Source organism: Cutaneotrichosporon cavernicola (assembly GCF_030864355.1).
Source record: "Cutaneotrichosporon cavernicola HIS019 DNA, chromosome: 6".
NCBI lineage: Eukaryota > Fungi > Basidiomycota > Tremellomycetes > Trichosporonales > Trichosporonaceae > Cutaneotrichosporon > Cutaneotrichosporon cavernicola.
The window spans coordinates 415,418-442,145 of NC_083398.1; the positions used below are offsets into that span (position 1 = coordinate 415,418).

Sequence of the window (26,728 nt, forward strand, 5' to 3'; positions counted from 1 at the left end):
CCCGCGTTCGGCCGCGCCGAGAGGACGAGCTCCTCCCCTTAGGGCACATGTTTACTAAGGAGTTGTCGGGGAAACGCTCTTTTCCCCACCCTGCTCGCAAGGATACGCGCAGTTCGTGGGGAGTTGGTGCCACGAGGTGAGGCTGAAAGGGCGCAGTGATTCTGGCTTGGCATGCGAGAGGATCGCCTTCATGGTGTATGGATACCCGGCGTGGTCGAATGCTGGGCACCGTCTCCCGCAGGAGAGGCGGACCATGGTGCGATGGGCGTTGGGTTGGAGATTCTATAGGTGTTGCTTGAGAAGGTGTTACGGACTTGGCTTCCCCTTGGGCGGTACGTTCACATCACCTCAACCACTGCCTTGGCCGTCTCCACCTCGAGCGAATGGGGTCAGGAGAGGTGAGTTACAACCGAGCGCCAGAGCTCAGAGCGTTAGTCAGCTACAGTATTAGCAATCACGATAGCAATCACAGTCGAGCCAGAGGTACGTAGCCCCTGCCTGCCAAGATCCAAGATCCTATACATCTAGTATCCACTTAGAGCGAGCACTCAAACTCCCAGTCCTCCTTGAGCTCGGTCTCAACCATCTTCTTGACCTCGTCGCTGCACGGCCCGAGGGGGAGACGCGCACGGCCCCCAAGCCCAGGCTGGACGAACACATCAAGTGCGTGCTTGGTACCCTGGATACCAGCCTTGACGATGATAAAGTCGGAGCGCGCAACCCGGTCCTGGAGCTTGAGCGCCTCAGCCATAGCCTCAGCATTCCCCTGCAGCCCCTTGACCGACTGCTCGTACAGCCGTGCAATGGTCTTGGGGAACACGTTGCCCGTACCCGTAATACAGCCGGTGTGTCGGGCAACGAGGGAGGGGAGAAGAGACTCTGAGAAGCCGGGAAGAACTTGGAACTGGCCGGTGACGGTCACGTTCTTGAGCTGCGAGTGGGCGGCTACGTACGCGTCGCTCTGGGCGTATGCGGCCAGGCGCTGGCCCTTGCCGATCATTGCGCAGGTCAACTTGGCCCCAAAGCAGTTGGGGTGGGCGGCCAGCTTGATCAGCTCGTCGGACGTCAGGTCGATACCCGCGGCTGCGCCACTGATGTCAGCGAGAGGGAGAGAGAGAGAGAAACTCACGGGAAGTTGTAGATCATCACAGGGATGGGGGATGCGTCCATCACCTGCTCGAAGAAGGCGATGATGGCCGCGCGGTCACGGCCCATCGCAAAGGCAAAGTAGCCCGGGCAGATGACGATGGCATGCGTCGCCCCGGCCGTGGCAGCCTCCTTTGTGACTTCGATAGTGGTGGCGGCGGAGCCGGCTGGTGTCAGGGTTTCTGGCGTGGGAGATGTCGCGAATGGAACAGCTCTGCTGGCGCCTCAAACTGGTACTCACCGCCAGTGCCAACAAGCAGCGGCGCGTCCTGGAACCCTGCGCCATCCAATGCCTTACGAGCAACCTGGACAGCGAGACGGCGCTCAGCCTGGGAGAGATGCGACGCCTCCCCGTTGGTCCCGAGGAGCACGATCCCAACACCGGCCTTGGCGAGACGCACGACCTGGGTCGCGAGCGCGTCCGTGTCGATGCTGTCGTCGGCCTTGAAGGGCGTGGTGAGGGGCACCGAGACGCCGTTGGCCCAGAGCTTGGTTGCGGAGGTCATTGCGAGAGTGAGCGAGGGAGTGAGTGGAGAGAGGGAGTGGAGAGAGGGAGTGGAGAGAAGGAGTATGAGTGGGATACGAGGACAGAGAAGAGAGGGGACCTTTACGTTGGCGGTAACCGGCCCGGCGCAGCATGGGCGAGATCTCGAGAGAGTGGTCTCGGGAGATGGCCGCAACAAACGAGTGGGCCGGTAAAGCGCGCAACCTGCCAACGCCGCCAGTTGCCGTACCCAGCCGGGCCTACATCCTGTCCAGCCAAGACCGCCTTATCCCGCTCACCCGGTATATTCCGGCCCAGGCCCTTCCTGCAGTTTGCCAGTCGGCACAAGATACATTGGATACATTGGGACAAGAGTACTGCAGTCTTCAGCGCATGTTGATTGATCACGATAATGGCCAAGTCTGGTCGTCGGTTGGGCCGAAGATGGACCCGACCGAAATCGACGGCCTGAGTCTGATGTTGGCTTGAATCGACCCTGCCTTTTCTGTGAATGTTACGGACAAGTGTTAAGCCTCAAGCCACTGGCGCGGCGGTCTGGTCAGGTGGACACTGTGTTGTTTGCGACTCTACCACTGGCATAAAGACATACTGATGCCGAGGATGGCTAGTCATTCCCGCTAGCTTCTGTAGATAGTACTGGCTATGACTTGGACCCCCTGGTGACAGATTTAACCAATACATCCCTAAAGAATAACCAAAACTACCCTACGCCTGGATCCGCTCCCACTCCACAAGCGCAAGCATAGCCAGCGCCTGCCCGTACGGCATGGAAGTAATAGGGATATCCTTGTAGAACTGGAAGCTATCTCCCATCGCCGTCCCAAAGCTGACCTGCTCGAGCTCTCCATCCTCCCTAATACACCCAATGACAGCGGCAAGCGCGCGGTCCGCACATAGCCTGTACTCGTCGCCCTTGACAAGCCCCATCCGGAGGGCCATGTAGATGCCGGCCGCGAAACCCGCACTAGCGCTGCTCTCGACATAGCTCGTCTCATCGAGTAGCAAGGTGTGCCACAGCCCACCAGGGCTCTGGGTCCGCACCAGCGCGTCGATCTGCCGCCGCAACGTGGAGATTAGGAACTCGCGCACCGCATCGCCCTCGGGCATCTCGTCGTTAAGAATCTCGAGGAGGAGTGGAATCGCAATCGTGATCCAGCAGTTGCCGCGCGCCCACAGCGCACCGGCAAAGTTATCACCGCCAGATGGAGTGAACCGCCACCCGTGGTACCACAGCCCACTGGGGGTGTGCGCGAGGTACTGCGCGTGCAGGAGGAACTGATACTTGGCCTCCTGGACGTAATGGGGCCGGTCGAGGAGCTTGCCAATACGTGCGAGAGGGATCGCCGACATCATGAGCGTGTCGTCCCACAGCTGCTGGTCGTGCATTGCATTGTACGTCACTGGTATCAGCTCTTGCGCGGGTGTACAACTGGGAGGTTGACTCACTGTGCTGGAAGCCGTTCTCGCGCGTCCGCGGGAGACCGTCCATGAGCCACTCGGCCCAGTCGTCGCACCACGCCGACCACCGGGCATCGGTGACCTTCCCATCCCCCATGAACGAGGAGAGGGCGTAGAACGGCGACACGGTGTTGATGTTCTTCGGTGCGCCAACAGACGAGATCTTGTACTGCGCCTCGAACCAGTCCATCGCCGTGCGAGTGGAATACGCAGCCGCGTCCTTAGGCGCAACGGCCTGGTGGTGATACAGCGCGGTCAGGGCGATGCCGTGTGTCCACTCCCACCCGGACCAGCCTTTCGTGTCGATCACAGTCCCGTCCTCCACTACCATCAGCGAGATCTCGGAGCAACTCACGGTGCAGCAGGAACTCGCCGGTCTTGTCCTCGATGTTCACCAGCCCATCAGTGAGGAGCCGAATCAGCTCCTCGGCATGCTCTGGGGTCAGGCTGAGAGTAGTGGTGCCGGTCATGTTGTTGTCGATCAGTGGAGCCATCGAGTCGCAAAGTTGTACTCTTAAGGCCATGACAGATCACAGAGACGTAGTGGGCTCGGAAACCGGGGCGTCCGGCCCGCCGGAAGCCAACGCCGGCATATCAATTGGGCCGTTAATCTGCCAGTAGATAACACGTAAAGAACAGAAAAGAGTACATCGTCCCCGCAATCATAGCCTGAAGCTCCATGACGCTCGGCGCCGAACTTCCGAGCCGCGTTTGCCGGCGAAAATTCGCCGACGACCAGCGTGCGCGTTGTTCGACGAGATGATCCCGAGAGCCCTCGTAGTCAAGTGTTGTCGACGTAGACGCGTCTGTTTTGTCGATGGACAAGTCCTTGACAAAATGTCTACAAGGACGTGGTTCTCACTTTGCAATTGATCAACTCACCAAGTGCTCATTTGAATCGTCTAAATACCCAATTTGATTCGAGATGCTAATACTCCACGCGGTAGTCACGTGCTCGGGTTAACCGCAACGTCACCGCATCACCATTGCAAGTCGACTTCGTCGATTTCCTCTCCTCTCCCACTCACTCTCCCGGATAAGAGACCCACAATGTCCCGCTCACCAGAGCAGACAGACGCACTACAACAACTGTGGGCCATCACCGCGTCCGAAACGGACGCGGCGCGGACACGAGACGAGCACATCCTCCGCGAGAACAACTGGGACATCCAGGTTGGTGTCTGACTTTCCTCCACCCTTCCCCTGTCCCCTACTCGTCATTCTACCTACTGCTGTTGCTGTTGAAATAGCTGACACCAGCGCGCGATTGACCAGATCTTCGGCGGCGGCGGGAGGGCTAGCGCTCCTACCGACGCGGGCCCATCGCGCAAGGAAGCAACAGAAGGCGCTGAAGTTGACAATCTTGCGCCCATCCCACCACGGCCTGGGGCGCGCCGCATCTCCGGAAACTCGGGAGCGCGACGGCCGCGGCCAGGCCAAGCAGGTTTGGGCCTGTGGGACTCGTTCGCGTGGCCGTTCTCCTTCCTCGCCTCCCTAATTACTAGCGCATGGTACTTCTTCAGTAAGGCCAATGTTTATCAGTGCTGACCATAGTCCGCACCTTCGTTCCCCTCTCCCTCCTCCCGCATTTACCGCGTTTCTTGCTTCCCCCCCCTGAACGCGCGCCTCCCAGCGGACCTCGCGACCCAACCACGAGCGCGCTCCGCTTCGTGCGCGAGCTCGAGGCGCTCACAGGTGCTTCACCAGTAACAGGCTCCCTGCCCGACTTCTACATCGGCTCTTACCGCGACTTCCTCTCTGGCGTGCGACGCGAGGGCCGGGTCGGGTTAATCACCCTAGTGTCAAGTGAACACGACGACGACCCCGAGTTCAAGCGCGACGTCCTCGCCGACCCCGACCTCACCAAGGCCCTCAAGGAGCATGACATCGCTATTTGGGCCGCCGACACCTCTACCCGCGAGGGTTTCATGGCAGCTGAAACCCTCCAAATCACAACCTACCCCGCTCTTACTTTCGTGTCGTTACTTCCCACCTCGTCGGCGGGCGGTGCGGGGGGCACGCCGCGCTTAACAATCTTGACGACGCTTCAGGGCCCTCCCTCGACGACCACATCTACGTCGGCGATCTTGCAGACTCTCACCACTGCTGTGTTACCGCGCACGTCCACCTTCCTCGCCAGGCTACGCCGCGAGCGCCTCGCCCTTGAGGAGACCCGCCACCTGCGGGATGAGCAGGACCGTGCGCTGCGTGAGGCGGAGCGCAAGGACCGCGACAGATTGCTCGCTGCACGCGCTCAGGCTGAGCTCGAGCGCGCGCAACGTGAGCGTGCCGCGCGCGAACAGGAGCTCAAGGAGAAGGCCTTGACCGACAGGAGAGAATGGCGCCGCTACGCACGCAAGCACCTTCTCGCACCATCTGCTGGCCCGACGCGCGTGGCTCTACGCACGCCACTGAACTCGGATCGCAATGTGCGGCAATTCACGCCCGGCCCCTCTACACTCCCACTCTTCATCTACGCCGAGACTCTTCTCATCGCTCCAGAGGACGACCCCGAGAGCGACCCTGACACCCCGCCCGCGGGGTACGAGCACGCGTGGGGGTTCCGCCTCGTGACGTCGTTCCCGCGCCGCGAGATTGAATTAGTCGAGACTGGTGGTGAGGCGGTGTGGGACCAGATCAAGGGCGCGGGCGGCGCGTTGTTTGCGGAGAAGATTGCGGGGAGTGGTTGGTGTGACTCTGAGCGCGCCAGCTTGGCGGGTGACAGCAGTGATGACGAGATTTTGTCCGACTCTGACTAGAAGTGCATGGCATGGTCGTAGAAAATGCATCTATCCTGTATGGTATTACTCGGAGTCGCTCTCCTCGAGCTTGACGGCGGGCTCGTCCTCGCCGCCCCAGCGCGCAAGGTCGCGCTCCTCGCGTGTGTACTTGGACATGTCGACAGCCTCGCCGTCCTCGTACAGCGCCTCGTCCGAGGTCGCCGAGACCTTGGACGTCTCGAACAGCTGCCGTCCTGGTGTCAGCTGGTTGCAAGAGAGGTGTCTAGCTGCTCTACTTTTACTCACCGCTCGGCCGCGCATTCTTGCGCTTGACGTCCTCACGCTCCTTTGCCGACAGCGCGCGCACCCTCTCATCCTCGTTCTTGGCCCGCCTCACGTCCAGCTCCTTCATGAAAGCCACACGCCACTTCTCATACGAGTCGTGGGTGACGGGTGTACCCTTGGTCTTGGCCGCCTCGGCCTGGTGTCAGCCTAATGTGCACCGACTGCCGCGACCTCCAGGCCAGCGCTCGCTCGCACTCACCTCCTCGTAAGCCTTGGTCCGTGCATCATCCTCCTCCCTCTCGCGAACCTGGCGGGCCACAATGAGGGCCGAGAGGGCCTCACGCGCCGCCGTGGCGAGGGTGAAAGTCATGGCCATACCGAGCGACTCTTCGGCCTGGTGTCAGTAGGGGTAGGGAGAGAGTAGATGGGGAGAAGGGCATAACACGACACACGACACTCACAACAATGTTGAGGTGCTTGACCAACTCGTCCGCCTCGCCATCACGCAGTTCGCCCGACTCGACATCGATCTCCTCGAACTCCAGTTCGGGAATCACGTCCGGATACGTTGGAGGATAAGTGACCACCAGGGCGACGGTTACTGGTGTCAGCTGCTTGCACAATGTGAGGACGGTCCAACTCACATGGATGCCCAGTCACTTCTTCCTCGGGCTCGACACGTATCCGGACCTGCGTGTCATTGACCTCTACCATCAGCTCTTACACGTTCTCCCTCCTTTCCCTCCCCCCCACCTCGCCCAGGTAGACGCACTCTCCAACTCATCGGGGAAGATGGACTCGAGGACCTTTTGTCAGTTCCACCGCCGCAGTGCATACCTCGAACTCTTCATCGAGGATCGCCTGGAAGTCTGCTGTGAGCTAGTGGGTCGCGTATGTCATCTCACCAGCCATCGTTGGTGGGTTTGTGTTGTTGCAAGTTCAAGTTGCGAGGTCGATCCAAAGTTCAGCTCAGACATTCGAATCGTCATGTTCAATGCACTCCCTATCCGAGCCACCATTAACCTCGTACCACACAATCCATTTCATCTCTCTATGATGCCCCATTACGCTGACAGACGACTAGCATAGCATAATGCACACGACACGATACACGGGGCAGACCCCCTACTCTAGACTAGCCTACTAGCCACCCGCGCCGGTTTTAGATGGTCAGCTTGTTCTGGTGTCAGCAAATCCCAGCAGAAAGACCCACCTTGTTGCCCTTCCTCTCCGAGTCCTTGTGTGACTCGAACAGGATTTCAGTCTGGAAGCCGCCAGTCATGAGCTTCTGGTCCTCGGCGTAGCCGAGCACCGAGACCTTGAAGTAGCGCCCGATCGTGAGGATGCGCTTCATGAGCTCGTCGGTCTCGGGGAGGGAGACGTCAGGCGCGTCGCGCGTCCAGAGGGCAATGCGGTAGCTTTCGTTAGCTGTGGAGCAAGAGGCAGGCGAGACTCACAAGCCGGGACGGCAGGACATGATGACACCGGTGACGAGGTCGGAGCGCTCGGGCGCACTGCCGTCGACACCAGACTCGAACGTCTCGCCGATGGCTGCGAGCATCTGCACGTTAGTTTCGTTTTGGCCGTGTCGTCCGCAGGGGGCCATTGTTGGAGGGATATCGCGCGCCACGCCTGTGCACAATAGCCATCACGGCCAGCACAATATGGCCGACGTCATACGAGTTGGTTTTGCAACTGGCACGACAGGCACCACTCCAGCACCAGCACGACATGCACCACCCTCCATGCGCCCCCAGCCACATTTCTCCCCCTTCCCGCCCGGTCGCCGCGCCTGCCTGCTACTCACAGTGTACAGCCACATCTGGTCAATCTGGGCCTTGCTCTTGTCGCGGGGCACCTGGATCGCCCACTTGCCACCGTTTTTGTTCTGCGCGTCCTCCCAGGCCGGGATAATCCCGTCCTTGAACAGGTAGTAGTTGGCCTTGCCGGGCAATTGACTAGGAGGGACAATGTTGTTGTAGAGGCCCCAGAACTCCTCGACGCTGTCAAACTCCATCACGCGCCGAATGTCATCCAGCCACCCGCCGTGGGCGCTCGCGTTGGGAATGCTCGTCTGCTCCGTCTTGGTTGTCGCCTTGGACGCAAGAGAGTCAAAGTACATCGTCCACTTTGCGTACAGCGGGTGCTTGAGGTTGAAGCGGGCCGCGCTGTCAAAGACCGTCTTGGGGTTCCCGTCGTCCTCTTCCTCCTCGATCTCGCCCTCCTCAAGTTCGGGCTTGGTCTCGACATCCTTGTCTGAGAGGGACGCGGCTGCGAGGGCGTCAGAGAGAACCTTCTCGTTCTGTGCCATCGCTTCGGCTGGGGCAGTGGTTGCCATCTTGCAGGGTGAGTGGCGAGATGGCTCGGGCGGAGAAGGGGGAGGGGGACAGGGGAAGGGAGAACTGGTCGGAATGGGTTTACCGGGATGAAGGGTGAAGGGTGATGAAGGTAAGGGATAAGCGGCCGATGTAGATGACGGTCGTGAGTGAGTGTTGATGTGATGAAGAGATAGTAGAGATTGTATTCGAGGATGCTGAACTTGGCTCTCTAAACCGTTCATAGTTTTCCGCCCAAACGACCATGGCTAATCAGTTTTACACCTGGACTTTTACCACGTGCGTATCGATGGATTGATAAGCTGAGTGGTGACGACTGTCTTAGTTTGAGCATTATTCATCTCTATTGTCACCTCATCACCTCTCCTCTCTCTCTGCTTCGTTATCACTACCAAGAGCGAGAGAGCGTAGGACGCCAAATACATATGCTCCTCGGCGCGCGGGGATCGCCGAGCGACTATTCCTCTAACAGCTGAATCACTCCCGTCCTTGCCGTCCTTGCCGCAAAATGTCCCGTCCCTTGCAGCGTCGCCCCCAACATGTGCCGAAACGGCCCGGCGCGACCGTCATTCGCCGACCCGCAGCGAACGGACACGGTCCCGGTGCAATCTCGCGCGGTACTGCCACTCCAAACGCAAAGAACGACGAGGGGTTCCTGTACGTCGCGGGTGTCAAGGACCCCAGCAAGCGCATGGTCGAGTACTGGGTGAGTCTCTCCTTGTCCTCCAATTTTGGAAGTGAGCTGACCACAGAATGAGAGCGACACGTGCCCCTCGTGCCAGACGGACCGGCAGTTCGAGAAAGGCTTGCGCCTGCTTGTCTCGCCTTGCTATCACAAGCTGTGCACTGCATGCATCGACCGGCTCTTCACCCTCGGCCCCGAGACGTGCCCATCAACCAACTGCACCAAGGTACTGCGCAAGGCCAACTTTGCCCACCAGACGTTTGAGGACCTCAAAGTTGAGAAGGAGGTGTCGGTGCGCCGGCGCATCAACGAGATCTACAATAAGCGGGAAGCCGACTTTCCAACCCGGCGCGCATACGACGACTACCTCCAAGAGGTGGAGGATATTAGTGAGTCTAGCTCTGCCAACGGGATGAATCTGACACCAGCGTTCAACCTGTTAAACGAAGTCGACGTTTCCGCGACAGAGGCCAAGATTGCCGCGTATCAGAACGAGAATGCGAGCCTGATCACGACGAACAAGCACAAGGCGGCTATGGAGAGCATGTCCGCCGCCGAGCGGGACGAGGTCGAGAAACGTGCGCGGGCCGAACGTGCACGCATGATCGAGGAGGCGGAACGTGTTGAGCGTGCCGAGGACGAGCGGGTCAAGGCTGAGATTGTCGACGCGCTTTCTAGGCAGGAAGGCGGCGAGGCCCTGGCCAAGGAGATCCGCGGACGGCATGCGCGTGCGAAATCGGCGCGCGCGGCTGCACTTGCGGCTGCCGTGCCTCCCAGTTTGGCGCTTTTGGCCAAGGACGAGGGTCCCGCTCATTCGCCCAACTCGCCGGCTTATGCTGGGCCATATGTCCCCATTCCGTACAACGACCCCGATACAGCACCCTGGGCCGAGTGGTACAACCTCCGTGACGAGTATGCCGACGGGCGAGCCGGCGTCGTCAAGGCGCGCGAGGATAAGGAGAAGACGTACCGCGCTGGCGGGTGGGATGTGCGCGAGTACTGGGAGCTCGAGGTGCGATGTGCCATCGAGTCGCTGTGCATCGAGCCGCTCGAGTAGAGAGAGACACAACTAGATTTGTACCATACCACATTGATGTACGCAATACGACAGATTCCATTAATTGAAGCAGGAGTGATTCAAGTATTGCTGTGATTCAAATTATTGACTGAAGCAGCTGTGATTGAATCGAGCAGCTATACATACTGCTAGTGTAATGTTGAGGGCTACGGGCTACAGGTGTCTACGCTATGCACATGACATTCCACGAGAGCGCCGAAGCAGAGTCCGTGTCCCCTGACGAGGACATCAATCTATTTATGAAAGCCGACACTCTACTGATTAGAGAATGAACGCAAGTGCGCCGCCAAGAACGGCGGTGAGGCCTGCAGCCCAGCCGAGACGGATAGGCATGTCGAGGGCACGGCGCGCGCCGGCCGTGCTGGTCGTCTTGGCGCCGCCGCCGGTGGCAGCACCCGACGCGGAACCCGACGCCGAGCCCGAGGAAGAGTTGGTGGTGCTGGGCTCGACCGCGGTCGAGTAGATGTTAATGTAGTTGAGCTCAAAGTAGGCGTTCTTGTACGTCTCGCTTGCGTCGTTGATAACATAAGTCGTGTAACAGGTGTTGGTGCCCACAAGCGGAGGGCAGGTAGCCTCAAGAACGCTCTGGGTACCAGCCCAAGCGCCGCAAAGCGTGATAGTAATGGTGAGGATCTGGTCGGCAAAGTACTTGCCAATATCGCAAGTGCTAGACGGGTAATTGGCGGTCGGGGTACCGAGGATGCTCGTGTCGAGCGACTGTGCATCGCCCGTCATTTCCTTGGGCACGTCGGCGCGGCTCTTGAACCACACGCGAATCCCATCAGTTGCGTACTCGGCCACATAGACGCCACCCCCGGCGGCGGCAAAGTCGGCACCGTAGCTGTTGGTGTTAGGGTCGCCGACGGTGCAGCCCGAGCCGCCGTTCGAGGTGACGGAACAGTTGTCGAGGCGGAGCTGGCCGGTCATCTGCGCGTCCTGGGAGGCGTAGCAGCCATCCGAGTCCGTGTGGAGGGCAATCTGGTTGGCCGTCTGGCCGTTGACACCTTCCATGATGTCGATCTCACCGCCAGCGGGCCAGGCTGCGCCCTGCGTCCAAAAGGCGGGCCAGACACTGCATCCGTAAGGCATGTGGACGGCGTCCATCACGAAGACGGAACCGACGGGGTATGTGCGCTCGGTGAGGAGCGAAGGCGCGAAGCGCTTCTCGTTGTAGGGGACGAAGGAGGTGTTGTCGACTGTGCGAGCGAGCGAGGTAAGCGATCAGGGAATGAGGGCGGCCAAGCATGGGGAAGCGATGGGAGAGAAGCATCGAAGCGAGCAATACACGCCAGAGATCACGTCAGCATCGCCTCGATGTGATTCAACAACAGCACACACCCTTGAGTACGTAGCGGCCAGCATCGTTGAGGTACATGACCGACGAGTTGCCCTTGGCGGCCCAGAACACATCGCCGCTGGTGTCAGCTCCGAAACCAGTTCAGCTCACGAAGTCGTGTTGTCATATACGCTGGAGGGGGTCTTGAAACCGTCACTGAGGTCAGCATCGGAGTGGCGGTGATGAGCGAGGGGAACGGGGTTTGGGGAAAAGGGGAGAACTGAGCTGGGTGGTACTACGAGGCCGGTGCTGGTGGCTACGGAGACCTGCTGCGCAGGCACAAAAATAGGATGAGCGCAGCTCGGCGGCAAGCCGCAGTCCGTCCATGTTGTATGTCCGGGTGATGTTCCTTGGTAGAGAAGTCACGCCGCCTAATGCTTGACCGCGCTGCGCTGCAAACAGGCTGGGTGGGCGGAATGGTGGTGGCCAACTTTGGGGCCATCCGGTACAATTCAAGGTCAATGCGACGCGTCGCGCCGCGCGCGCCCCAGTCGGAGCAACGACTCACAGAAAGGTTTCGCCCTTGTGGCTGTCGACGAGGGGGTACGTCGCGGCCGCAGCGAATGGGAGGAGAGGGATGAGTTGGAGGAGAGACAGCATATCGATAACGAGTGTGGAGAGATGGACAAGTTGCAAGATCAAGATGTTGAGATATGGACAAGGCGTTCAGGAATCCAATTCTCGGCCAACACCGCAATTTCGGACCCAGAACAGCCACGTTCAAAAATGGACGCGACCCACATCAGCCATCAGCCATCAGCCGCAGCCATCTCCAAACAAAGAATCACTAGTACATGCATAGCCATACAAGGCCGCAGCGCGGCTGGGAGCCGAGGGATTAACGAGTAGTGGCCGAAATACGTAGATAGTTGCGGGGCCTAAGCGCTCTCACGTGATGAGGGCTGCGATGGTGAAGCTCCGCGGCGCGGGGGGGAAAACGAACCCACTGTTGGCGAGAGACTGGGAAAGTCGCCGCGCACACTCGCATTCGCTAGTGTTGGGCTCACTGTCGGTCGGCCTGCTCCTGGTGCAGCATTAGCTGGTGGGCCCTGTCCAAGTGCATCTGGGTCGAGGTTCTTGAACTCGCTCCCTGGGGCGAGCACCGCCCGGGTGACGATACTCGCCAAGCTAGGCCCGGCAGTGGGGGCGGGAGGACGCTGTGCACCCGCAATAGGGGGGAAAGCTGTCTTCTCTGCCTGCGCGGCTAGGACGCTGGGCGGAGGATGGAAGTTGGGCGAGGGTCGTGGACGCACGTTGGGGAGGTAGATTCTGTGCTGGAACTGCGGGGGTGTCAATGCCGTGTGGATGGCCGAGTCGAACGTCGGCGCGGCTGGAGAGGCTTGAGGTTGAGCCGTGGGTGGAGAGAAGTTGCCGGGATGGAAGGGTGCTGCGGTCGGGTTCGGCGCTGGGCGTGGGCGAGCGTAGCTCTCATAGAAATTGCCCACTGTCGGACTTGCTGCGGGAGGCGGGCGACCGCCAGAGGGATACCGCTGAGCGAAGCCTCCACGCGGCCGGAAGCCGGGCCCCGTGTAGTTGCCGCCCTGGTGCAAGATGTTCGTGTTTGGCTGCGCCGAGGGCGGCCGCGGGTCGAAAGCGTGATGCTGCGCGCTCCAGTGGCCCGGGTAGTATCCCTGGCGGCGCATAGTCTTTTCCTCCTCAGCTCTGCGCTCGACGTCCTCGCGCGCACGTTCAAGCTCATCAAGCTTCTTGGCGAGCTCGGCGCGCTCGGCCTCCTTGCGATCGCGCTTCGCACGGACCTTGTCGACCTTGTTGCCCACGTCGGAGAGCTTCTTGTCCTCGTCCAGGCGCCGCTTCTTGTCTGCCTCCCGCGCTTCATCCTCGGCCTTGTTCACATCGGCCCATTCGCCCTTCACTCCTTCCAAATCCATGAGAACATCGCCAAGGCGCTTCTCGAGTTCAGGCACGCCAGCCTTGACCTCCTTGGTCTCAGTGCTGGCCGTGTCCGCCCCCGCTAGGCCCTGCTTGACCTGCTCTTGTAGTGCGAGGTACTTTTGCTTGTTCCTCTGGTCGTTCGAGCCGGCCTTTTCGTTGCTCTTCTTCAAGCTCTCGATCTCCGACTTGAGCGCCGCTTCAGAACGTTGCGCAGTCTTGCGCGCCTCTTTGATTTGAACCTGTAGGAGCTCACGCTCGGCGTGCGCTGCAGCGATCAGATGGCGGGTCTGCGCGGTCTGAACGTCATGTGGGCTCAAAATGGAAGTCGGTACGACCGGTGTTTCCGGTATAGGCGTGGAGGGCCGGTTCGGCGATGCGGGCTCCGCGTTCGCTAGTGGAGATGGTCCCGGTTGCGCTTGCGTGTTCACCGAGTTGGACCGTGATCGTGGTCGCGAGCGCGAGCGCAGAGAATTGGCACGCGATCGGGGATGTAGGCTCGAGTTGTTCGGTGACGCTGGCGGGATGAGGACGGTGTTGGAGACAGGCACTGCTGTCAGTTTAAGACGAGAGAAACAAACTCACCAAGGCTCTCATTGACTTCAGCAGCGAGGCCGACAATCTGGAGCTCGATCTCATGCTCCTTGCTCGGGTCCAGGTCGTACACGACGACGACCGCGCGTTCGCGGTCCCACCGGTGTGCGCCAGGTGGCTTGTCATGGGCCTTGGGCCGGCGTGCTCGCCCACTCGATGGCTGCCGGCCCTTCCGTCTCCGCGCGGCATGTGGTGCAGTCCCGCTCGTTGTACCGACAGTCTCCTCCTCATGTGATTCTTCCTCGTCCTCCCATTCCTCATCGTCGTCCGGCGTCTCCTCCTCCTCCGCGTCATCGCTCACATGTGCCACGATTCGGCTCCACGGCATCCCGTCCAGTGTGACCACGACGCCATGACTCAGCATGTCCTTGAACGTCTGCCCCTCGGCCAGCAGGCTGGGATATGCCCCAGGGACGTGTGAAGCCGAACCGCTGTCGTCGTCGTCGTCGTTCTCGTCACTCTCCACCTTGCGGTGCTTCTTCTTCTTCTTCGTGCACGCAAGGTGGTGGGAGTGATGATGCGCGAGAGAATGCACGACGTGCTGCGCCGGGGTGACATTCGGCTGCCGAGGTGAGCGCGTCAACGCCAGGGTGACCGAGGTCGGGGCGAGCTCTAAGATCGAGATGGAGAGGGGCCGGGTATGAGGCGTCACTGTGTGCCATTGGGCCGACGATGGCGAGCCCGTGGCTGGCGACATTTTGACGGTTGGAAATGTCGAGTTGTGTCAAAAGTCTGTTCGAGAGGTGAAACGCTCATCTCTCGTCAGGTGGCAATCTCGTTACTCGACACTGAACGGAAGCAAATGTCATGTCACATGGTAACGGAGTGATTGGATATGTCCGCTCTTCGACTCGGTGGAGGAAGGCCATAAAGTCTAAGCGCGCAAATACCAACGGTATCAGTAAACAACCACAATCATCACTTTTAGTCGGCGCGATGGAGAGCACTGGACGCAGCATGGCGCTCCCAGGTATCAAGCATAAGGTCATTGGCCTCGTGTCTGGTGGCAAGGACTCGTGCTTCAACCTCATGCACGCCGTCGCCAACGGGCACGATATCGTTGCGCTCGCCACTCTCACGCCGGGGGAGGGAATCGGTGAGCGTTGCCGAGCAGCCAACCAACTTGATCCAAGCTGACGCCAGACGAGCTCGACTCACACATGTACCAGTCCGTCGGGACGGCACTGCCACCTCTCATCGCACAGGCTATGGGGCTGCCGCATTACTCGGGCGTTATCCGCGGCAAGCCTGTCGAGCAGGGGATGGAGTACGGCTCACGCGAGCGCGGCGGGGAGGGATCGGGGCAGGAGGGGGACGAGACTGAGGACTTGACCGCGCTGCTGCGCACTGTGATGGTAAGTTGCGCGTCATCCACGTTGACGTCAGACCGCACACCCGGAGGCTACAGCTGTGTCGTCTGGCGCAATCCTGTCCAATTACCAGCGCCTGCGGATCGAGCACGTGTGTCAACGCCTGGGATTGACCTCGTTGTCATACCTCTGGCAAAGCGAGCAGCTGCCTCTTGTCACGAAGATGACCACTTCCGGACTAGACGCGATCCTCGTCAAGGTCGCAGGCATCGGGTTGCGGGAGCAGCACGTCGGCATGTCTCTCGCTCAGCTCATTCCCTACCTCACGCGCTTAGTAAGCTTTGATTCGTCCGAAATAGCTGACAGCAGCAAATGCAGTACGGCGCGCACCCAGCTGGGGAGGGCGGCGAGTACGAGACGCTCACGCTCGACACGCCGCTGTTCTCGCATCGCATCCGCATCGTCGAATCCGAGGTCGTCGTCTCTGATCCCGAGCCCAACCTCGTCGCGTACCTGCGCGTGAGGAAGGCGGAGCTCGATCCCAAGGAAGGTTGGGTGCAGCCGTCTGTTGCGACACTGCGAGGGCTCTTGGGTCTCGACGAGGACGAGGAGGCTGGTGCAGAGGGCCTCGACGAGCAGGGACTGGAAGTCTTTGATCGTGTCAAGGACATGCAGGTCGATAACCGGAGAGACATCGACCCCGAGGAGATCGACTCGCACGAGAACAGCATGGAGATACCTGCGCTCGATGTCGACGTCGACACGCCGGTCGGGACACAGACGAGCTCGAATGGAGATAGCATCAAAGTGGACGGCGACAGTGATTCTGACGAAATGAGACGACCGACTAGAGGCCTGCGACCCATGACCTCGACGATGCGCAAGATGCAGGGGGCAAAGGGGCCGCGGAAGGGCCCACAGCAGCCCTCGAGCCCGCCAGCGGATGACGAGGAATCCGACGAGCACACGCCCGCATTCTCACTAGCCCCGCCGCCGTCATTAGTCGCGGCCGCGAAGGCTGCGAAACAGGAGGAGGAGAGCCCTTACGCTGTGCGTTTCGTGCAGCGCGGGCGGTGGTTCGTCGCGTCGGCAGGCGGACAGGACGAGGGCGACGTCGCAGCCGAGCTCCGCGCCGCGTTGGACAGTGTGAAATGTGAGTTCTTCCCCGGCTCTGCTAACACCAGCCCGACTCGAGGCTAAGGGTCTCTCGCTGCCTGTCCACGCAGCGCACGTCACGCTCATCCTCAACTCCATGTCCGACTTTGCGGCCGCGAACGCCGCGTACATCCAATACTTTGGCACGTCGCCGCCCTCGCGTGCCTGCATCAGCGTCCCATTGGGAGTGCAGCACATCCGCGTCGAGGTCGTTGGCTTCGACGGGCGGCCGCAGTTTGGCCGGCCCATCGGCAACCGTACAGCACTGCACGTCCAGGGCCAGAGCTACTGGGCGCCAGCCAACATCGGGCCGTACTCGCAGGCTGTGACTGTGAGAACCCCTTCCGGCATCACTAACGTCAGGTGGACGCACGCGTGCATGTCGCGGGCCAGATTGCTCTCCAACCGGCATCACTCACGCTGGCACCGTACCCGGCAGAGACGAGCCCGTACGGGCACCAGGCCGCGTTAGCGCTGCAGCACGTGCGCCATATCGTTGAAGTGCTGCGTTCCCCCACCTCGAGCGGCGGGGGGTGGTATGGATGGATCGAGAGCTGCGTTGCATGGTGGGCGCGGCCTAAGGGATGTGGGGCGGAAGGGCCGGACGTCTCGCGCGCAGCGTGGCGTGCATGGGCTGAAGAGGTTAGAAATTGTTGCACCTGGTGGCGCTAACGACAGAACGGCGCAGTCAAGGCGCCCGTGCTCTTTGCGCGTGCGGCTGAACTTCCGCGCGGCGCGCTCGTCGAGTACCAGGTCAACGTGCACACCGGCCGGCCGAGCTACAATTCGAAACCTGTGGACGACGACGACAGCGAGGAGGAGGAGGAGGAGGTCGAGTACAAGTCGGGTGTCATGTTCCCCGGGACGTACCGCGAGCAGGTGGTTGGGCGTGGTGGGTCACGTGGGGCACGCACGGTGGTCTTCTTTGAAAGTATGTTATATTTCCCACACATAGCTAATCCCAGCCGCCCTCGCCCTCAGCATGCCGTATCTTATCAACCACCTGCTAAGCCTCGGAGACGAGAGCACTCCCCTCGCGCTGCGCGTGTACCACCGCGGTGAGCTGCCCGACGGCGTCGCCAAGGTTGCGGGCACGCTGCGTGCGGCGTGGACCGCCATCCCCGTGCTCGACGTGCAGGACCGCAATGGGGTGTCGTACCCACTCGCTTTTGATGTGTTTTCGGTCTAGTTCCACCCCTTCTCTGTTCTTGGGTGTATGCTCAGTAGATGGGATACGTTGAATGCTACTACTGTATTAATCGGACAGCAACTTGTCTACTTGTAGAACCAGTACAGGGCGGCATAGTCGACCTCCTCGGGCGGCCGGTTGTCACGGCACCGGCGCGGCACCCCACCAGCAGTATAAATGCGTAGGACCTCGGTACCGAAGTCGAAGTCACCAGCGACGGCATTGTAGCTAGTCCAATGGATATCGTAGTCGCGGTTAACGCGGGGTGGGGCAATACGCGCAGATACGTTGAGGGTGACGAAGAGGTCGGTGGCGGGATCCGTGACTGTGAGCTGGTTGCCGCTGGGGTGAGTGTGGATGGGAGGGTGGTAGACATACTTCTCCACAACCTCAAGGGCGAGTTGGGGAATTGCCCCGATCTGGGGATACGTGATAGTTTCCATGGCGAGGCGGGAGATATTTGGGGCCACGGCACCGTAGAACGGCGGGACCGAGAGGATGCATCCTACGTCGTATGCGCTAGGTCAGCTAAACAGAAAATGAGCATACTTGGCCCGAGCCCATGTCTGGGCGCCACATTGAATCGCCTTGCCCCGCGCCACTACGATGAAGTGGAGTGGACCGTCGGCGTCAGCCATGCCGGGAGGTAGAGAGGGAGTTATGGGGCCTGGAGGGCAGAGGTCGTTGACCCAGCGTGCAGAGGCGAGGGCGATGGTGAGAATGAAGACGAAGAACATGGTGTGCTGGAGTGAGAGGAAAGGGTGAGGAGGAATACTTGTACTGCCGCAGGGAAATGCCGTGCTATCGAGTCATGATCAGAACGATCCGAGATGCGTGAGGCTGTACGATCTTCCATCTGGATCGACCGGACGCGTCCTCGAACAGAGCGGCCATTACGTTGTGCAGTTTGGTGTGGGTTGCTGCAGCGTTTACTTGCAGCAATGAGAACCGTGACAAGATCCCGATCCCGATCCCCATCTGGTGGCATGATCATGACCACGCGCGCACTCCATGTCCGACAAGACCAACAGCGCGTCATGAACCGATGCCTAAACTTGCCACTCTACACATACACCTACACGTACATGGACATACACCCACCCACACACCCAGATCATCTATGCCACGGCGTACTTGCCCGAACAAGGTGCGAGGTGGGTGCCGTAGAAACACTTGTCGATCATCTCGTCGGGGTACGACGGCATACGCCCGCCACGCTCATGGAGGATGCGGTTATACTTGCCCTGCCAGTCGTGGAGAAGGACCTCGCGTATGCGGGCGTGAACGGCTGCAGTCTTCATGTCTTCTGGGATGCTGGTGTGAGCCAATCAAGTTAATATATTTGGCGACCACTCACAACGGCTCAATCGGCGTGCGTAGCGCCCGCTGCAGCTTGTCCAGCAGATCGTCGGGGTCATGTACATTGTAGCTGTACACATATGGTTCGCCGAGCGCCTGCAGCGGACCATGCTGGTACGACATGCCGTACATGCTCCATCCTGGTTGTGGGGTTGGCATCTTGGGATCTGTATACGGCAGAATGACTGGTACGCCTCGACATCTAGAATTAGACTCAACAGATGCAAACTCACAAAGCCTCGTACGGCGTCGGACTGATCACAGGCAGCCCGATTCCAAGAAGAGCGCGAGCTTTGCCCACTAGCCGCTGGTACATCTCTGGATCCTGTTTCCCCAACTGTGTAACAGCCTCGGGAAGGGGATATCTTTCAATTTCGTTATTATTTGTCGTCACACTTAGTTTTGTTGGGGCGATGGCGTCCCGAATACGCCCGAATGCCGCCACGGCTGTCTTGGCTGGCCCGACGTGGAAGTATACCGGCAGCTTGGCTAGTACGAGCACGGTATCGGCTTGGTCCTTGACCTCTTGGGTGACTGGAGGCAGGGCGAGACATGCCTGTTCGATGCTCATGGGAACGTGTGTGTGCCCGGGATACGCATAGGGCGTAAGAACCCACTTGTTGCCCAGGACGTGGAATGGCCATTCCTCATCGCCGCATTGTCCCCAATCGCGACACGGGTGCGGCGTGCCCTTCCACTTATTTGGGCGGGCGCCCCACTGGTGTTAATAGAGGTTGGGTTGGTAAGAGGACATACGAAGCCGAGACCGAACACTCGCCAGGCGGGGAGGACGCCAACCTTGTCGGCAGGCGCCTCGGGAAAACGGAGTGACTCGTTGGCGTGCGGGACGTAATCCTCTGGCCGGACACATCGGGGATCGAGAATACACCGGACGGCGACGTTAGCATCCGTCATGTACATGTGGACGCTGGAGGGGAGTGCACGGGCGAGGTCCCAAGTACCCATGAAGCCCTTCTCATCGCGCCCGTTAATGAAGATTGGCACAAAGCCGGCGGCACGGATCCCGTCAATCTGAGTTAGCTTGTTCGTGGAGAGACGTACGACTGGCCATGCCCATACGGCCTCACCGGGTCCCCAGAGGTCACGGCTTGCGCGGTTCCAGAAGAAGAAGTCGATGAGGACGAGAGGCCGATCAGGACACTTTGTGATGCCTAGGACGCAGCGTTCGGCGGCGAGGAGCGACTGCTTGTTGGGTGTGTCTAGGTGCTTTCCACTGTGGTCAGTGCGAAGGGGGTGAGTTGGGGAGCAGAAAGACTCACATGCCACTCTCATGGAAAGCCTGGAACTCGCGGAACTGGCGTGCGCGCAAGCAGTTCGGAGGAGAAGTGCCACCCGGCTGCCAACCCCTACATGAGTCTGTGAAAGGAGAGAGCAACAGTAGGGACGAGGGGTTTTCCTTGGATGCGCGCCAGACGACGAAGAACAGGACGTTGGCGACTATCAGAGCCACTGTGACTTTGATTGCTGAAGCGGGGCTCAACATCTGTATTGGATTGGATCTTGCAGCGTTATCTTGGATTCTGGATTCTGGAAATCCGTTCTCCGGGTTCAAGGCCCGCTTGCCACGTGTAATTGCTTCCGGAATCAAGTTATCATATTCAATCAATAATCATGATTACTTGAAGAACAGTAGCACAGCAGCACCGCATCAGTATGATATATACAAGCACTCTAGCTCGTTCTCTGCATCTCAGTCTCAGTTGCAATCGCTCCTGCTCAAGTTGCCGCTTTGTCGTCGTCAAGAAGGTTCAACGGCATCAAATCGTAACAGCCCTTTCATCCTTACTGTTAGTAAGCGATGACGAGTGCCTAGAAGTGGAGATAAGATAACGCTGCATGGGAGATGGAGCGCCCAGAAAGCTGAGAGTTGTGAGCAGGTCGTATCCCCATCCGCGACGATGCTCTGTAACTCTGCAATGCGGCTCAGCTTCTAATATACTTGTCGGGGATCCAGCCACCAGCGAGACTGGTTCACGTTCCACGCCGCAGCAGACTCTCCATTGCAACTTGGACTCTTTGGACTGCTTGGATTGCAGGACCACCGGGGGTGTTTGACCGAGGTGCAAGGCATAAAACGCAAGGTATTGAGGCAGCAGTAAGGTTGAGGCAACATTCTCACAAACCGCCACGACCTGAGCGTGACACAACCCCGCATCTTGTCAGCACGTCCCACGGCAGGTCCCCGACTCGCAGGTACCAAGCGCCATTGTATGTCAACTCCCCTTCCGCCACAGTGCCACATCCGCAACATGATGCCGCATTCCGCCTTGCTTCTCCTCGGAACAGCACGGCACGACACATACGGCACACCGTATTGTACGCCACAAGAGTGGCCACGAACGTATCCGACTGACGGGACGCCAACTCGGCCACGTAAAGTCGGGCATACAATAGATGGACTGGACGCGCCGCCTCGCGATTCCGCCTCAAACAAACCCAGCGATGTCTTTTGTCTGTCCCATGCAACTCGGTTCCATTCCCGACATATTCCGTGTCACAGTGCCACAGTCGGAGATGTCCTTCAACTTTGTTCAAGCCGAACAACCTAATCTCGTCCATCTCCTTCCAGTAACGCGGCGTAGGGTGACGGAGCCAAGAGACCAGGTGGGCCAGCTGACCAACTCGGCCCCCGCGCCGGGGTTGGCGCCGTGGTTGGGTTACGATATCACGACATGGTCAGGCGGTGATTACAGATTGCTGCAATAAATAAGGCGCAGCTTGAGGTAGCGTTCCTGTACCGTTTCTGTAGCGTTTCTGTAGCGTTTCGGTACCGGGATCAACCTGGGCCAATGCCTAGCATTCTGAACACATCTTGACACCGTCCTCGCCTGCAATGGGCCGTTACGAGGCCCACTCGGACAGACACCCTCCTCCGTACGCCCGGCCCAAACCCAAACCCTCTCAATCAAAGGACGAGAATGAGCCCCACCCAGTCCAATCCCCACCGCAACCAGTCGAGCAGGGGATGCCGAAGGCCAAACATAGCGACCTGTACACCTTCGCTCCATTTGCTTCAGCCGAACGCGCCAACTCCATCCCGCCTCGAGGCCCTACCTCATCGGCGCAGCCGCCGCTGCCGAACCTGGCCTCGAGCCCTGTTGGCGATCCGTTATCAACCTCCACGCCATTCAGCGCGCCAGTCGCGCACTTGAACACGACCAGGGGCGTGCCGACCGTGATCATTCCCATGATATCTCCGTCAACGTCGCTGCCCATGCTGTCTCAGCCAATGCCTCCGCCCGCGCTCTCGCCTCCAGTACACAGTAGCCCACACGAGCGCTCGTTCCAGGACACGCACTTTTGGTCTCTGCTCTCTCCACCAGTTGTTCTCCGTCCACCAGCGATCCCACCGCCTGCCCTTCGTCCACCAGCGATGCCACAGCCCACCCTCTCTGCCCTCCCCCCACCAGCGACGCCACAGCCTGCCTTCCATCCACCAACGTTCTCAACCCAGTCGAGTTTCTACCCGCCGCTAGCTCCACTGGCCGCATCTCAGCGTCCTCCCTCGACATCCTACGCGCACTCTGCATTCATGAAATCGCAGCCCGTGCAGAACGCTCTCTCCAGTCCCATCGCACTCTCTCCCCCGGGACCCTCTTCGTCTGCTCTCTCTCCGCCTCCGCTCTCTCCGCCAGGGCTCTCACAGCCAGGGCTACCTCTTGGCCCCACGCCCTCCTTGTGGACAGCCCCTCCCTCTCTGCCTGGCCCAACGCTCGCGCTGTCCATGTTCTCTCGCGCGCTATCTCCAACGATCGCGCTCTCTCACCAACCCGGGATCTCCTCAAGGGGAACCGGAACCACGCTCCCGCCGCTACCCCCCGTCCCTTCTCCCGCGCCATGTCCGCAGCCTGCGCTCAGTGCCGGTGCTCTGGGCCAGCGTGGAAAAAAAAGTAGATGCGAGGACAACGATATCGATGCAAGATGTGTCGAACTGGTCCAGAGGGAACGCGGAGCGACCGGCGAGCTCGACGACTAATCTCGGGTCATGGGAGTATGGCAATGTCAGCCATTTCTGGTTGTAATGACTGTGAGCGACAGGAGCAGCCGGATCAGTAGGGGTGGATACTAACGCCAAAGCCGTGTTAGTGTACGCGTGTGAGCGAGTGTACAACATTGCGGCCTCGCAACAGGGCGCCAGCCGCCGAACTTGTTTGGTTCGACGTCAGTCGTTCCAACTCACCGCCCGCCAAGCGTTCACGTACTCAGTGAGCCCTATTCTCATGACCGGCGTACCTGCCCATTCCATTGTCCATCGGTCATTGTAGCCTCGTTCCCAGTCCACAGTCACCAGCTATGCATTTGATTTCTGCTTCAAGACCACACGATTACTCCTTGGGGAGCCCGGCGACCTTCTTCTCCTGGGCCTCGAGCTCGGCCTGGGCCTTCTTAGCCTTCTCGCGGAGAGCCTTGAGCTGCTCCTCCTCGCGGCGGCGCATGTACTGGTTCTCCTGGGCCTCCTCGCGCTGGCTGGGGGTTAGCGGGGGAGTTCGGGAGGGGGGGGTTGGAGTGTGAAGCAGTAGGGAAGGGAGAGGAGGGAGTGAGGGACGGAAGGTGGCGCAAGAGAATGAGCAAGGCAGGAGAGAGAATGGGCATGGTGGCGAAAGTGCAATGACGCGAACGCTGGGTGGCGACTGAAGGCGTAGCAGCTGTATTCAAGTCGGCTAGTTTGTGGCGCCGGCGCCGAGTCAAGCTGGCCTGGCCTGGCCTGACCTGGTGGTCTGCTTCACAACGCGCCCATCCATTCCTCGACCATGCCTCGCCCATGACGCTCTGTCCGATGATACAGCCGATCCAGGCTGCCCAAGGCGCAGCCGAATCTTGCACTAGTATGACTCACCGGAAACCAGCCGACGACGCAGTGGCACCCTCGCCGCGCACCGGGGCAGTGTAGAAGCGGACCATGGGCTGTTGTGTTGGTGGGGTATTGGGGGACGGGAGGAGGGTTCAAAGAGATCGAAGATGGATTAAGCGATGCGACGGTTGGGTGGAAGCAAGGTCAAGAAGAGAAGCGTCAGCATATGTACAAGCTGGGCCAAGTCTCCTGCGCGGGCCGCCCATGCTCGGATGGTGCTACTCACGGCAGCGCGAAGGGCCGAGGTGCGGTTGATGGCGATGCGAGCGATCATTGTTTGAGTGGCGAGAGTGGAGTGGAGTTGTAAAGAGGAGGTAGGATGTAAAGACAAAGACAAGGGTGTTGTGTGAGAAGTATGAGGAGGAGGATGAGGGAGAGGAAGGCCGGCTTGAACGGTGACGGTGACGAAAGATGCCGGCGCAACGCTACAAAGCCAAGTGTGGCACTTGAACTGAAGCCTCCACCGGAGCGAATCGGAACGCTCTGACGTCAGGCCAATAGCGGGGCCTAATTTCATTACCCATTACCCTTCCTATAACCCTACAACTCTACGCGGCAACACTCTGCATAGTGAAAGCCGAGGCCACAGGCCCATCGAGAACATCGAGCTCTAGCGGCGTAAACCACGCCGGAATGACAAAATACCTCAATGGCACCAGAAGCATGATGACGACTGGGAACCCGACCGCCGCAATGGTCTGGGTGATACCGAACGCGGCGCCGAATCCCGCCAACTCTATTAGGGTGAACAGGGCGATCTTGCTTTTCCGGATAGTATTTAAAGGATCAGAGGGCGACCGCGCCTGTGGATCCCTCAACAGATACAGTAGCTTTGCCGTCACGCCAGACGATAGCAGCGCGTCCGTGCCCATGTACCAGAACAGGCCGGCCATTACGCCCTTTGGGATGAGGCCCAGGACATGTTCAAAGGGCTTGGTCATTAGGACTAGACAGAGGCTGCCTTGGGCGAGGTTTGAGACGCGTTGTTCGACCACGGCGATGGGGACTTGACGTTGGTCGCGCGAGGGACGCGCGTGGGACTCACGACGTTGGTCGTGGCCCTGGCTCTCTCGGAAGCTGGTCGAGGTGCGGCGGCGCGTGAGTCCAGCCTCAGCCTCAGCCATTGCCGTGCTGGTTGAGCGCGGACGTTTCTCGCCAACCGGGTCGTCCAACTCGGCTGGAGACTCGTCCATCCCTTGCTCCTCCCCCTCGTTACCCATCACTACCAGAGACGCTGTATGTAGCGGCGCCTGGGGGATAAGTCCATTCGGCGCTGGTACCCCAAGCAGACCCGCAATAAACGTTGTGATGCCGAGGAGGAAAAAGTCCCAGTGAAAGGCCGCGGGTTTACGCAGCGGAAACTCGGATCCCTGCGCGATGAGGGCGGACACATTTGCGTCAAAGTAGAAAAGGACAAAGAGAATCACGCCGAAAGGGAACGCCATGCCGACGTATTTACCGGGTAGGTGCCAGAACTCGACCAGCCACTCCCGTCCGCCGGCCGGGCGGAAAGAATGCAATACCACGGGAAGAGTCATCCCGTCCTCTTGGACGTAGGGGTTGAATCTACCCCAATACGCTAGGCCTGTCATAGCGACGATCGTAATGGGCATTCCGTAGTCTGCACAGAAGCGGCGGAAGGGTTTGGAGATGTATCCCGACCGGGCTAGGGCGTTGGCATAATGTGGCAGGACCAGAGTCAGGATGGCGAGGAGAACACCGAGAAAGGCGGAGGGGGTTGACGACTGATGGAATTGCCGTGTGACGACCTGGATGCCATATTGCACATATACGACGGAAACGTACAGCCCGAACGTATCGCAGGAGAACCTCGAAACGTACTTGAGTCCACGGACCGCGTTAAGCGCTGCGGCGATCCAATGCAAGATGGCAGCCCAGAGATATACCCATCCCATGAAGTGGAGGTAATTCCAGTCACTTCGTCCTCGAAAGATATCGAAGATGGTCTTGTTGAACACTGTAATTGGTCCAGTTACGCCTGAGATGAGGAGTGGTTGGCCGCCAAATACGGCGGCGACGAACGCCGCCATAAAACTGGCGAGGAGGACTTCTTGCACCCCATAGAGCCCGGTTTCCTCGATTAGGTCTAAGGAGAAGGCCAGGCCCGGGAGTACGTTGGCGAAAAAGATGAACCACGTGCTTGGGATTACGCGGTAGTTCCACGCGTCGGTCCAGTCAGAGCGATAATAGGGTGCGCGGTGGGAGATGTCTCGCCACATGCCACTGAATGGTATCCAGCGACTCCCTTTGTCATTCTGGTCTGGAATATGAGGGCCAGGCCTGCTTGTTGTCGGGTGGAGGAGCGTCAGTGGCGGGTCGGGTGGGTTAGAGGGCCGTTCGGCCCGCGGAGGAGGCGAGTAGGGTGGGGACGATATGGGGGAGCGGTTGCGGTTGGGTGAGGGCGGGGATATGGAGGAGCGGTTGCGGTTGAGTGAGGGCGGGGATATGGAGGAGCGGTTGCGGTTGGGTGAGGGCGGGGATATGGTGGGCGAGGATGTGGAGGTGGAGCGTTTGCGGGCGGATGAGGTGGATGGTCGGCGCATGGTGAGGGAGTATTGCCGCTGCGCCGGCGACGATGGTGGTCGTTGGCTCTCCATCTTGTTAATGAGGAGAGATGAGAAGAGCGGAAATCAGATCAAGGCGATAACAAGATGTCAAGTCACCCGTCCCTGATGCGGGGTAACTGCGGGGCTAGAGGGGCGTCTCCTTGGTGCGGTCGTCGACTCTAACTCTGGCCGAGTTCGGGAAGGTTTCCCAGTTCTGCTGCGCAGGAATAGCTTGGCCTGAT

The 26,728-nt window shown here is 59.6% G+C and overlaps 14 protein-coding genes across 14 annotated transcripts; 4 read left to right on the top strand and 10 right to left on the bottom strand.

Annotated features, from left to right (window-relative positions):
• Positions 1 to 535: 535 nt before the first annotated feature.
• On the bottom strand, positions 536 to 1,652 carry CcaverHIS019_0601580 (uncharacterized protein; the record flags this gene model as incomplete). Its single annotated transcript, XM_060602585.1, has 3 exons — positions 536 to 1,091; positions 1,130 to 1,313; positions 1,388 to 1,652. The coding sequence occupies 3 exons, from the start codon at positions 1,650 to 1,652 to the stop codon at positions 536 to 538; spliced, it is 1,005 nt and encodes a 334-aa protein (XP_060458964.1).
• A 704-nt stretch (positions 1,653 to 2,356) lies between these two features.
• CcaverHIS019_0601590 (uncharacterized protein) lies at positions 2,357 to 3,579 on the bottom strand (the record flags this gene model as incomplete). The annotated part of the gene is made up of 3 exons (XM_060602586.1): positions 2,357 to 3,051; positions 3,098 to 3,433; positions 3,465 to 3,579. 3 exons carry the CDS (start codon positions 3,577 to 3,579, stop codon positions 2,357 to 2,359), a joined length of 1,146 nt encoding a protein of 381 aa, XP_060458965.1.
• Positions 3,580 to 4,159: 580 nt separating this feature from the next.
• ucp10 (uncharacterized protein) lies at positions 4,160 to 5,868 on the top strand (the record flags this gene model as incomplete). The annotated part of the gene is made up of 3 exons (XM_060602587.1): positions 4,160 to 4,282; positions 4,370 to 4,631; positions 4,664 to 5,868. The coding sequence occupies 3 exons, from the start codon at positions 4,160 to 4,162 to the stop codon at positions 5,866 to 5,868; spliced, it is 1,590 nt and encodes a 529-aa protein (XP_060458966.1).
• Positions 5,869 to 5,913: 45 nt separating this feature from the next.
• On the bottom strand, positions 5,914 to 7,026 carry CcaverHIS019_0601610 (uncharacterized protein; the record flags this gene model as incomplete). Its single annotated transcript, XM_060602588.1, has 8 exons — positions 5,914 to 6,083; positions 6,136 to 6,310; positions 6,374 to 6,508; positions 6,576 to 6,715; positions 6,759 to 6,821; positions 6,887 to 6,920; positions 6,952 to 6,983; positions 7,020 to 7,026. The coding sequence occupies 8 exons, from the start codon at positions 7,024 to 7,026 to the stop codon at positions 5,914 to 5,916; spliced, it is 756 nt and encodes a 251-aa protein (XP_060458967.1).
• A 250-nt stretch (positions 7,027 to 7,276) lies between these two features.
• Positions 7,277 to 8,452, bottom strand: TIF45 (uncharacterized protein; the record flags this gene model as incomplete). Its single annotated transcript, XM_060602590.1, has 4 exons — positions 7,277 to 7,294; positions 7,328 to 7,532; positions 7,572 to 7,675; positions 7,922 to 8,452. The coding sequence occupies 4 exons, from the start codon at positions 8,450 to 8,452 to the stop codon at positions 7,277 to 7,279; spliced, it is 858 nt and encodes a 285-aa protein (XP_060458968.1).
• A 506-nt stretch (positions 8,453 to 8,958) lies between these two features.
• TFB3 (uncharacterized protein) lies at positions 8,959 to 10,192 on the top strand (the record flags this gene model as incomplete). Its single annotated transcript, XM_060602591.1, has 3 exons — positions 8,959 to 9,156; positions 9,203 to 9,524; positions 9,564 to 10,192. 3 exons carry the CDS (start codon positions 8,959 to 8,961, stop codon positions 10,190 to 10,192), a joined length of 1,149 nt encoding a protein of 382 aa, XP_060458969.1.
• Positions 10,193 to 10,474: 282 nt separating this feature from the next.
• CcaverHIS019_0601640 (uncharacterized protein) lies at positions 10,475 to 12,149 on the bottom strand (the record flags this gene model as incomplete). The annotated part of the gene is made up of 4 exons (XM_060602592.1): positions 10,475 to 11,409; positions 11,552 to 11,628; positions 11,661 to 11,705; positions 12,058 to 12,149. The coding sequence occupies 4 exons, from the start codon at positions 12,147 to 12,149 to the stop codon at positions 10,475 to 10,477; spliced, it is 1,149 nt and encodes a 382-aa protein (XP_060458970.1).
• A 278-nt stretch (positions 12,150 to 12,427) lies between these two features.
• On the bottom strand, positions 12,428 to 14,730 carry CcaverHIS019_0601650 (uncharacterized protein; the record flags this gene model as incomplete). Its single annotated transcript, XM_060602593.1, has 2 exons — positions 12,428 to 13,989; positions 14,025 to 14,730. 2 exons carry the CDS (start codon positions 14,728 to 14,730, stop codon positions 12,428 to 12,430), a joined length of 2,268 nt encoding a protein of 755 aa, XP_060458971.1.
• Positions 14,731 to 14,969: 239 nt separating this feature from the next.
• CcaverHIS019_0601660 (uncharacterized protein) lies at positions 14,970 to 17,687 on the top strand (the record flags this gene model as incomplete). Its single annotated transcript, XM_060602594.1, has 8 exons — positions 14,970 to 15,129; positions 15,177 to 15,388; positions 15,420 to 15,677; positions 15,713 to 16,496; positions 16,528 to 16,829; positions 16,862 to 17,140; positions 17,177 to 17,429; positions 17,464 to 17,687. 8 exons carry the CDS (start codon positions 14,970 to 14,972, stop codon positions 17,685 to 17,687), a joined length of 2,472 nt encoding a protein of 823 aa, XP_060458972.1.
• An 86-nt stretch (positions 17,688 to 17,773) lies between these two features.
• CcaverHIS019_0601670 (uncharacterized protein) lies at positions 17,774 to 18,424 on the bottom strand (the record flags this gene model as incomplete). The annotated part of the gene is made up of 2 exons (XM_060602595.1): positions 17,774 to 18,206; positions 18,237 to 18,424. The coding sequence occupies 2 exons, from the start codon at positions 18,422 to 18,424 to the stop codon at positions 17,774 to 17,776; spliced, it is 621 nt and encodes a 206-aa protein (XP_060458973.1).
• A 381-nt stretch (positions 18,425 to 18,805) lies between these two features.
• On the bottom strand, positions 18,806 to 20,550 carry CcaverHIS019_0601680 (uncharacterized protein; the record flags this gene model as incomplete). Its single annotated transcript, XM_060602596.1, has 6 exons — positions 18,806 to 19,001; positions 19,045 to 19,248; positions 19,280 to 19,764; positions 19,803 to 20,078; positions 20,109 to 20,280; positions 20,327 to 20,550. The coding sequence occupies 6 exons, from the start codon at positions 20,548 to 20,550 to the stop codon at positions 18,806 to 18,808; spliced, it is 1,557 nt and encodes a 518-aa protein (XP_060458974.1).
• Positions 20,551 to 21,900: 1,350 nt separating this feature from the next.
• On the top strand, positions 21,901 to 23,043 carry CcaverHIS019_0601690 (uncharacterized protein; the record flags this gene model as incomplete). The annotated part of the gene is made up of 1 exon (XM_060602597.1): positions 21,901 to 23,043. One exon carries the CDS (start codon positions 21,901 to 21,903, stop codon positions 23,041 to 23,043), a length of 1,143 nt encoding a protein of 380 aa, XP_060458975.1.
• Positions 23,044 to 23,392: 349 nt separating this feature from the next.
• On the bottom strand, positions 23,393 to 24,193 carry CcaverHIS019_0601700 (uncharacterized protein; the record flags this gene model as incomplete). The annotated part of the gene is made up of 3 exons (XM_060602598.1): positions 23,393 to 23,534; positions 23,905 to 23,972; positions 24,146 to 24,193. 3 exons carry the CDS (start codon positions 24,191 to 24,193, stop codon positions 23,393 to 23,395), a joined length of 258 nt encoding a protein of 85 aa, XP_060458976.1.
• Positions 24,194 to 24,467: 274 nt separating this feature from the next.
• On the bottom strand, positions 24,468 to 26,483 carry CcaverHIS019_0601710 (uncharacterized protein; the record flags this gene model as incomplete). The annotated part of the gene is made up of 1 exon (XM_060602599.1): positions 24,468 to 26,483. One exon carries the CDS (start codon positions 26,481 to 26,483, stop codon positions 24,468 to 24,470), a length of 2,016 nt encoding a protein of 671 aa, XP_060458977.1.
• Between the last annotated feature and the right edge of the window lie 245 nt (positions 26,484 to 26,728).